This window comes from Bubalus bubalis, chromosome 21 (genome assembly GCF_019923935.1).
Source record: "Bubalus bubalis isolate 160015118507 breed Murrah chromosome 21, NDDB_SH_1, whole genome shotgun sequence".
Lineage (NCBI taxonomy): Eukaryota > Metazoa > Chordata > Mammalia > Artiodactyla > Bovidae > Bubalus > Bubalus bubalis.
Genome location: NC_059177.1, coordinates 52,353,353 through 52,362,664, shown reverse-complemented (window position 1 = coordinate 52,362,664; position 9,312 = coordinate 52,353,353). Strand labels below are relative to the sequence as shown.

General features: G+C 47.3%; 1 protein-coding gene across 3 annotated transcripts in view; it reads right to left on the bottom strand.

Annotated features, from left to right (window-relative positions):
• Nucleotides 1-1,674: 1,674 nt before the first annotated feature.
• The window catches only part of SETD2 (SET domain containing 2, histone lysine methyltransferase), an 83,066-nt gene continuing 75,428 nt past the window's right edge, over nt 1,675-9,312 (bottom strand). For 2 of the 3 annotated variants that reach the window (XM_025272219.3, XM_025272223.3), the window contains exons 19-21: nt 4,652-4,732; nt 2,851-2,952; nt 1,675-2,501 (exon numbers count right to left, since the gene is read on the bottom strand). In XM_025272219.3, the coding sequence (XP_025128004.2) occupies nt 2,340-2,501; nt 2,851-2,952; nt 4,652-4,732 (345 nt within the window). In that variant the 3' untranslated portion in view covers nt 1,675-2,339. The remainder of the gene's footprint in view (nt 2,502-2,850; nt 2,953-4,651; nt 4,733-9,312) is intronic. The other variant, XM_044933889.2, reaches the window with a different exon arrangement.

Below are 9,312 nucleotides of genomic sequence, written 5' to 3'. Positions count from 1 at the left end.
AGGAAGGAACAATGCTACATCCTGGCATCCATCAGGATCAGAGTGCTGAAAAAATACAGCCACCTAAGCTCAGCAGACATGGATCCAGTCACCATCCAAGTGCCCAGGCTAGACCCCGTCCCCTCGCTGAGATGTGACCAGCGTTGGCTATGCTGGGAGACTGCTGCAGCTGCTGTTCCTCAGAGTTTACCAGGGCTGCTTACTCCTGCAACTCTTATCCTTAAGATCAGGGCAGGTTTGGAGCCACCCTCATCCGGAGATGACCCTTGGGCAATAACCCAGAAGAGAAAGGCTTGGTGTTCGGTCAGCTTTAAACAGGCCAAAGCACTGCAGACATCATACCGGCAGGGAGTTGGCCAGAGGACTGTGGAGGATTAGATCAGCAATGAGTGTGAAATCCTGCATTGAGAGGAATGAACGGGCCCTGGATTAGCAGGTAACCCTCATCACCACTGAGGGGATTTGAGCCTAAAGGTTTCAAAGGGTGACTGGAAGGGCAAGATTTTGACAAAAAACAAAAACAACTAAACACTCCAGGGGAAATGAAGTAACAGAATTCCTCGTCAAAGTGGTCCTTTCTAAAACCTGGCAACTCCCTGGTCACCACCCTTTAACAAAAGGCTGCCTAGATTTCCTGGGAAAATGTGAAACCTGGAGCCTTGTGTAAAAGCATGAATTGGGCTTGGCTGCAGTACATATGGCTGCACCTCTGCATGGGAAACCTACCCCAAAGAGAAACACTTCTTTTTAATGTGCTCAAACACATTAGCTGAAACATCTTCCTTAATAACACTAAAATGTTAAGGGGGTTAAATCAGGGTTCCTCCATCTGATATAACATGCTTGAGTTAGGGTTAATGGTATAAGGCTGTAACCCCACGGGAAATACTTTGGCTACCTTGTTAAATAGCATATTTAATGGGTATGCCTTTAAAATAGATCTATGTCTCTCTTCACAACCTTTGATACAAAGAGTTACTGAGCCTCTATGAACCTCAGTCTCCTTATCCAAGGAAGTGCCAATTCCTGTGCCTCTGGGTTGAGAGGATCAAAGGAACCCAACCAGAGCGCTAAGTGCCCAGCAGGCAGTGAGTGTTCCAACTGCTCCACGCCCCCAAGATCTGGCAGGCCCCAGCCTCTTCCCCAAGGGCATGCTGCATTGAGCAAAACCACCCCAGTGAGGAAGAGGTGGGATCAGCCTCTTTGCAAAGAGGCTGAACGCTCTGGCCCTTCTCACCGCCCAGGCAAGTGGTCCATCAAGGGTGGGTGTGTCTCCACTGAGCCCTGTGTCCTCTTATCACCTCAGCGATGTACCCCTTTGATGGGGGCTCCCTCTAGGACCCAAGCCCAGTGGCGGGGCGCGTGGTGGGGAGTCAGGGAACCCAGACATCAGAAGAGCATGGCTAGGAAGTCACTTCTCGCCAGCCACAAGGTACAACGGCAAAGACAAGTGCCTTTCTCTTGAGTGGCCTATTAACCTAAGTAAAGAAGCCCAACACCAGAGAGGTGGCAGGTCTACTTCCTTTGCTCGGGAATGCACGTGGTAAGATGCCTAGGACCTGTGGGGAAGGCCTGGGATAAAGTCCAATCTCAAGGATTAACCTTGGACTTCACACACTTCTGGCCACCATCTCCGTTCTCTCTCAGCACAACACTATAGACAAACGCGCCAAGTTCTTTAATTGATTTTATTTTTTACATAAAAAGTTCAGTAAAAATTGGATAAAGTAAAGTGATTTTAAGCAGTAAATCAATCTTATCAACATAGCACAAGGCTGGCCAAAACCACAAGGCAGCCTGCTTTGGAGTATTTACATGATAACAAATTAAACCTTGCAGGAGAACTTAAACCATCCTTACAAAGTCTTCTGTGATCCTAGCACATAGAGGCTTAAAAGCAAAACAAAAAACAAAACCCAGGAAAAAACAAACAAATTATTTTCAATATATTCACATATACATTAAAATATAATACAGACGGTCAGGGTCGGGGATCGTGGGTGGGGATGCGCATGAGCCTGTGCGCTGACAGCACCGCCGAGGAGGAGACCCAGGTTGGAGTGGGGTCAGGCTGAGCAGGTCTCACAAGGGAAGGTCTCAAGGGCCTAACCCCTGGCCTCTGATGGCCTCTACCAACAGCTCACAACCAGGGACCACGTGTTGTAGATGGAGCTCAGTATTGTCGCTTTCAGTTTAATCCGCAGGTTTGAAGTCCCCAGGGTGTTGCGTCACCAGCAGCACACAGCCCTGACGGTGGGGTGGGGAGAGGGCCCACAGGATGTCTTCTCCCCCCAGTCTCTCCTACCAGCTTGCCCGGCCTCCCACCCTGGCCCCGTAGGTCACTCTAACTCAGTGTCCTCTTTGGGTTTGTAAACAGCCCCAAACTTCTGCATGTACTTCTTAATGTACTCCTTGGTTTTGTGTTTCACATTCTCATTGCACTCCAGGTCCTCGGGGTTCTTACAGTACTTCAGCTCCTTATTCATAACGCCATGAGTCAGCTGTCCAGGACATAGAAAGAGACCAGAGGCCACCAATCAGAGTGGAAATGATTCAGGGGGGAAGGCATTCTTCTGCCCCAGGACCCTTCTCAGTGAGACTGGGAGGTGAATTAGACGCAGGGAGGTTGGGGCAGGCTGGTGCTGAGGTCATCAGAAACAGGAAGCTCAGCTGTTAGAGAACCACTACCCTCCAGGAGGGTTGCCTCCCTTCCCAAATCTTCCCCTTATGTTCCTGGGTCTCCAGCCTGGGCATGTGGCAAGGAAAACCTCCCCTTTTATGATGAAAGGGACCTTTTTAGAAGGTCTAGTGTGCCGAGAATGTTGTCAGACCACAAGCAGGGGAGAATACCTTGCGAGCTAGGTGCTTGAAGTCTTCGGTTGTGGTAATTCTTCCCACTTTGCAGTCAGGTTTCCGATAAGGGTTCAGGCACTGGACGATAAACTGGGACATCTGCAGGCAGGGGGAAGAGAAGGCAAGAACGTTGTACTGAGGAAATGTAGAAAGGCAGCAAGCAGAGCCAGCCCGTCCTTCCTTTTCCCTCACTTGGGCTGGCTGGTGTGGGTAGAAGGAGTCTAGTATGCCAGTGGGACAAGAGATAAGGATCCAGGGTAGCCCCAAGAGGGACAGGGCTCCCTCGGATGGGCTGGGCAATGGAGGGACAGAAGAGCAGGGCTCCACGCTGAACCTCATGGTAGCCCCAGGTTTCAGCTAAGAAGTCTCCTGTCCTTCTCATAAAGAGACTGTAGCTAAATTCTCTGGCTCCTGCAGGCAGGGCAGAAAGGGCCTTTCTGTGCTGCCAGGAGGCTCAGTAACCCCAGGAATGCAGGTGTTTTGTCACTGAAGACTGCTTAGATTCTGTAAGTGTTGCACTTCATGGGATTTATACACATCAGTGTAAAGCAGACGGATGGTCGTATGCTAGAGCAACTGGTTGGAGACCATCTGGGATAAGACCCCAGTCAGTACACAACTTCCCAAGTCCTCCTGAGCTGTCTCTAGTGTCTGTCCTAGCCCGTAGCTCTCAAGAATGATCTAGGCGCAGGACCTCTGGAAGCATCTGGGGCACTAAGCCACAAATTTGACTCCCGAGGACAAAGGGAGTGAGGCGTTGAGTCGCTTCATCAAGGAGCACCATGAACAGGGTCCACCCATTCCTGAAAGTGAGCTTTCAGACACTCAAACGACAAGGCTGTGTCACCAGGTTGGCACTAAATAAACAGCTGCTAGCTGGCTGAGCTGAAACGCCTGCCGATCGTTTTACACGGTGACAGTGAAACACTAAGGTTTATCCTTGAGGAAGGCTTTTGATCAACAGTTTTTCTGTGGTCTTCTGCTTCCATACTCTCCCTTCAATCTGTTTCCCTGAGTACAACAAGGGATTTCACTATTCCCAGCTTAAAATCATGCGGTGGTTCCCTGTAATTCAGTATGAAGCAGCACAATACTGTTCAGCCTCATCTTCCCCCACCCCCGCCACACCCTGAGCCACAGCCCCCAGAGTCCAGGAAAGGGATGCCACCTTCTGCCTGCATTGCATATCCGGTCAATCCCGACCCCTGACTCAAGAGCCCTTCCTCACACCCTGAGTAGTGACCTCCGAGCCCCATCACTTCTTTGCAGGTCTGCTTCCTCCAATGGACTATGAGCCCCTTCAATGAATGAAGACTAGAGTTTAGAATCTGGATGCCCCGAGGCAGGAAAGGTTAGTGTTCTGAGAACTGGAAACATATACTTCTAACAGCATATAGAGGAGCTGCTTTCTCTCCATCACCACCAAAAGAGCCATCACGGGGATCAGGACTCTGAGCCAGAAGGCCCAAGTTCAAGTCTTCTGTCTAGAGCCTGTATTCTCTGAACCTCAAGAGCAGCTCCACAAGCAGAAGAGGAATGACAATTCTGGTGCTTCTACCTTGAGTGCTGTTGTAGGGGTAAAAAGATACAATGGACATGAAAGTGCTTATTATCCAGCTGCGAAGGACCATACCTATGTGTCACCAACAACAACTGCACAGTCCAGTCACAGAAGCAAGGAACACCCAAAGGCAGGGCCACCTAGTACTGCAAACAGCTGTGCCCACTTTGGACAAGAAGGAATGGTGCTCAAGTTTAAGTTTTCCAAGCTTAGCGCCCACATCCCAGCCAACCTTACCTCTTTTCTGAATACTTCTTTGCTTTTCTTAGCCAGCTCACTGGAGGTGTCTGCTTCTGCTGTCTTAGGCTTTTTTGAGGTCTAGAAATGGTAAAGAAAACACCACGGTGCAAGGATGAGAGGTCGGGTCAGTGATGTCCCCAGATGGGATACCCAACTCTTGGTATTATTTATAGGATCCTAACGGGACACAACCTGGAGTCAGCCGAGCTGTTGTTACCACTCGCACTTCATGTCTAAATCCAGCCATCTGGCTCCAGCCTCATTTCTATAAAGCAAGTTCTAATTCTCTATCCTAAGAGAAAGTAGGTCTTGGGTATAGCTGGTAACCATTTGTTTCCGGGTTACCTCTGCAAAGGAGTGTGCTGTGTGACTTGGACCACTCAGGTCCCTGTTGTGAGATGCAGCACCCCACATTGCGAAGTTAGCCCCAGGCTCACCAACTCCACCTCTCCCATCTCTTGACATTCCAGGACTCTGGGACAAAGGCAGAATGCGCTGCCCACCCGATCGTGGTCCAAATACCATGCTCCACATCCTAGTCTCCTAGACTGTAGGAGACAGTCTCAGCATGCAGGAGAGGCTCCTTCAAGGTTGGCAGCCTCAGTCCAGGAATGGAAAGACTGAAGAGGTATCAAGGTACTGGGGGTGGGAAGGGGAGGAGATGAGAGTTATCCAAGTCACTGACCAGATGACTAGATTCAAAGACAGAAGATCCTCAGTCTCAAGATGCTGAAATGATGACACACTTAGGAATACTTCCCTCCAGCACTGCGAGCGGGGAAGCTGCCAGTCCCTGCTCCCCCCCACCCCCCGAAATCAGGCACTGCAGAGAGGGAAGGGGCTGGAAGCCCTGGCATTCAGAGCATCCACCGGGCAAGGCCATCTTCCCACATTTTAGATCACCGCCAGTCATCAAGCCCCTTCCTAGAAGTGTACTTGTCCATGGAAAAGATTATGAGCACCCCCTTCGAATACCACGCGCTTCAGGTGGATGCAGGAGCTGCACTTGGCATTACAGGTACTTCAGGGTTTAGCTGGCTGCTTACAGCACAGTTTTTTCTAGTCCCAGCCTATCACCAGTTCTGATTCCTCTTTTTCAGTATGAAGGTGCTGGTGATGAAGGGACAGTTCAACCCCCTCTGTTCTGGACTGGCTCCAGAGAAAGGTGGCGCACCCCCTGGCTTCTGTAAATCAGCTTTCTCTGACTTGTTATAAACGCTTTGCATATTTTCCCCTTTTCTACTTTCTGTGGCTGTGGGACCAGGAAAGGGAGGACAGGGTAGAAAGAACACACAGATTCAACCTCTGGTTTCAGGAAACAAAACGCAAATTTTCAAATGTTTTGCTTTGAGATTTTGTGGTTATTTTTTTCTAGCAGTAGAGAGTATAGGTGTGCTCCACAATAAGACCTCACATAGCAAGGGATCAACTACACCCTGAGTAAGCCAAGATAATTTCATCACACCCTAAGCTAATTCTCTTGTGGATCTCAGAAATGAGTAGCAACAGCAGTAAGTACAGAAAACTCCTCAAGGTATAACAACTACCTCAAGGCTCTGGGTCCTATAGAGGAGGCCGGGCTCTCAGTGAGGGCACTGTGTAAACAGGCACGTCCTGCTTCCCTCTGAATGGGGTATGTGTTCAGAAAGCAAAATAATTCCAGTGCACTTCTAATTTAATCTCTGACTTGGTGAGGCTGCAGGGCTTTAAAACCAATTACTGAGCACAATCTCCTGAGCTCTGTCTAGGAGCCTGGTCCAGAAGAAGTTGAGCTATCAGAAACACTGCATGTGATTCAACCTAAATTCTGCAACACACCAACCTGTACACACCAATTCAAAGGTTCAGAAAGAAACATCCTTGAAAACAATACAGAACTCAGTATATTGTTTAGAAGTTCCTGCCACCTTTGATAACAAAAAGAGCAAAAGAACTTCAGTTTGGTTCTAGACCAGGCACTATATACTAAAAAGAGGCGTCGGGGGAGGAGGGCAGGAAGTGGGGAAACAGGAACTAATTGTTTCCACAGCACTTTCAACAAACAGGGGCTATTCCTGGCCTTTTTCATATCCACTTGTGTCCTTAGGCCCAAGTGATGCCTCTCCGATGCCTCTGCATGAATCTTCAGCATCTCCATTCTGAGTTCCTCACTTTGCCTAAACTATTACAATACTCCTCAATCTGGGTTCCACTGCTGCCAACCTCGTTTTTTCAAACGGGCCTGTTTCACTCAGGGGACACACATGACTGCCGAACTCACTGCTTTAAAAGTATCCATGACTTTTAATCATACAATAATCACACTGGGAGGACACCAAGATCTTAGGCCATTAAAATCTGACATACTTTTCCATATTTTTGTCTGGCTCACTACCCAATATGTACCCAAACTCTTACCATAATCAAATTATTTTTATTGTTCTCTCTCTATATATATGCTCTATCTTGTACTGACTTTATACTTTGCAAAAACTACTTTATTTGCCCAGAATCCTCTTTCCTGCTCAGCTTAGCTGTAGGTCAACTCATGTTTTCTACGACATATCACTGGTGCATTTTCTTAAGACCATTAACCACTGTATTCCCATAGCATTCTGTACATTCTTTAACTACAGCGATTATCCCATTGTATTTCAAGTTTATAGATGTGGCTATTTTCTTAGACTGAACTTCATGAAGACTAGTACTCAGATTTATTTTTCCTTCTATGTGTAATACCTCATGAATTAATGAAAATTTACAATATTATGGTCTTCACTTCCAAGGGCTTTAAAATCGAAATGAAGACCCTAAAGATGGGGGGGGGGGGGGGGGAAAGAACAGAAGGAATAAACACATGCCCCACAGGCATCCTTCTGAGATGCTGGGTGAACACAGCAGGACACCGGTGAGGAAGGTGAGATCCAAATAAGTTCCTGGTTATCATATAGTCAGATCAGGTCCCCATGATAGAGACTATGGCTTGTGCAGGAGATTCGGGTTTGATCCCTGGGTCAGGAAGATCCTCTTGGAGAAGGAAATGGCAACCCACTCCAGTATTCTTGCCTGGGGAATCCCATGGACAGAGGAGCCTGGCGGGCTGCAGTCCACGGGGTCGCAGTCGGATACGACTGAGCGCACACGCACCTGCCTCTATGAGAACTCTGCCACGGAAACTTCATGCACTACTGGCAGATGCACAGTGACGCGGCAACTCGAGAAAACAGCTGGGCAGTTGCTTAAGAACTCAGACGCACATATTAACATTGTCTAACTGACCCAGCAATTCCACTCCTAGGTATCTACCCAAGAGAAATGAAAATGCATGTCCAAAGACTTGTACACCACTGTTCATATACCATTATTCATAACAGTCAAAGAGTGAAAACAACCCAGATGTCCATCAATTGGTGAATGGACAAATAAAATGTGGCACATCTAATACAAAGGGATATTAGTCAATGCGAAAAGGAAATAGGCTACCAAGCCATGAAAAAGCATCGGAGAACCTTAAATGTATACTGCTAAGTGAATGAAGTGAATCTGAAAAGGCTACCGAGTCCAAATATATGACATCCTATAAAAGGCAAAACTGGAGAACAGTAAAAAGCTCAGAGGTTGTCGTGGATGGGGACGGGGGATGGGGAGGGAGGACACGATGAAGAGGGGAACACAGAGGACTTTCAACACAGTGAGACCATGCAGTGCACTCTAACAGGGGACACATGCCTCTACGCTTGTCCAACCCACAGAAGTACCAAGAACCCGGAGGCAAACTACAGACTGAGTAATAACGATGTACCAATGTACATTCAGATTGCAATAAACGCACCACACCCTGGCAGGCTGTTACAGTGGAGGACGCTGTGCATGTGTGGTGACAGGAGATGTATGGAAACTCTGTACTCCCAGTTCAACGCTGATAGCAACCTAAAACTACTCTGAAAAATAAAATCTACCAAGAAAATAAGAGTTACGATAAGGACCTTTTCAGACAAACAGAAACTAGAGAACTCATCACCACTAGACCTAAAATACTCGAAATATTAAAGGAAATTCTTCAGACTAAAGGAATGCTAACTATAACACTGAACAAAGAAAAACATACCCCTCACAGTGAATAAAAATAAAATGAGCTATGTATTTGTTTCCACTTTAATTCTCTCTCACTCCAATTTCCTTCCCTACTTTGCTCTCCCATGTTTCTCCACTGACCTAACTAGTTGCTGCTGCCACTGCTAAGTCGCTTCAGTCGTGTTCGACTCTGCGACCCCACAGACAGCAGCCCACCAGGCTCCTCTGGCCACAGGATTTTCTAGGCAAGAATACTGGAGTGGGTTGCCATTTCCTTCTCCGGACCTAACTAGTTAAGTGTCTCTTATTTTCAAAATTAAATACTATTCAAATCTTAGAACACAAATATATTATCTTTGATTTCATTCAAGACACCACCTCCTTGGAGACAATGAGTCCTGTTCCAAGTGAAAAAGGATAAAAGTTGTTAATTCAATTGCTCAGAGTCACACTGATTTTACATGACCTCTAATCCTAATTCAACTGGAAGCTAGGAGCATCCCCTCAGCTGTAGCAAGTACAACTGTCTCTAAATATTATCAAAAGTCTCCTGAGGAGCAAAACTGCTCCTAGTTGAGAACCCCTGCATTAAAAAGCTAACAGTA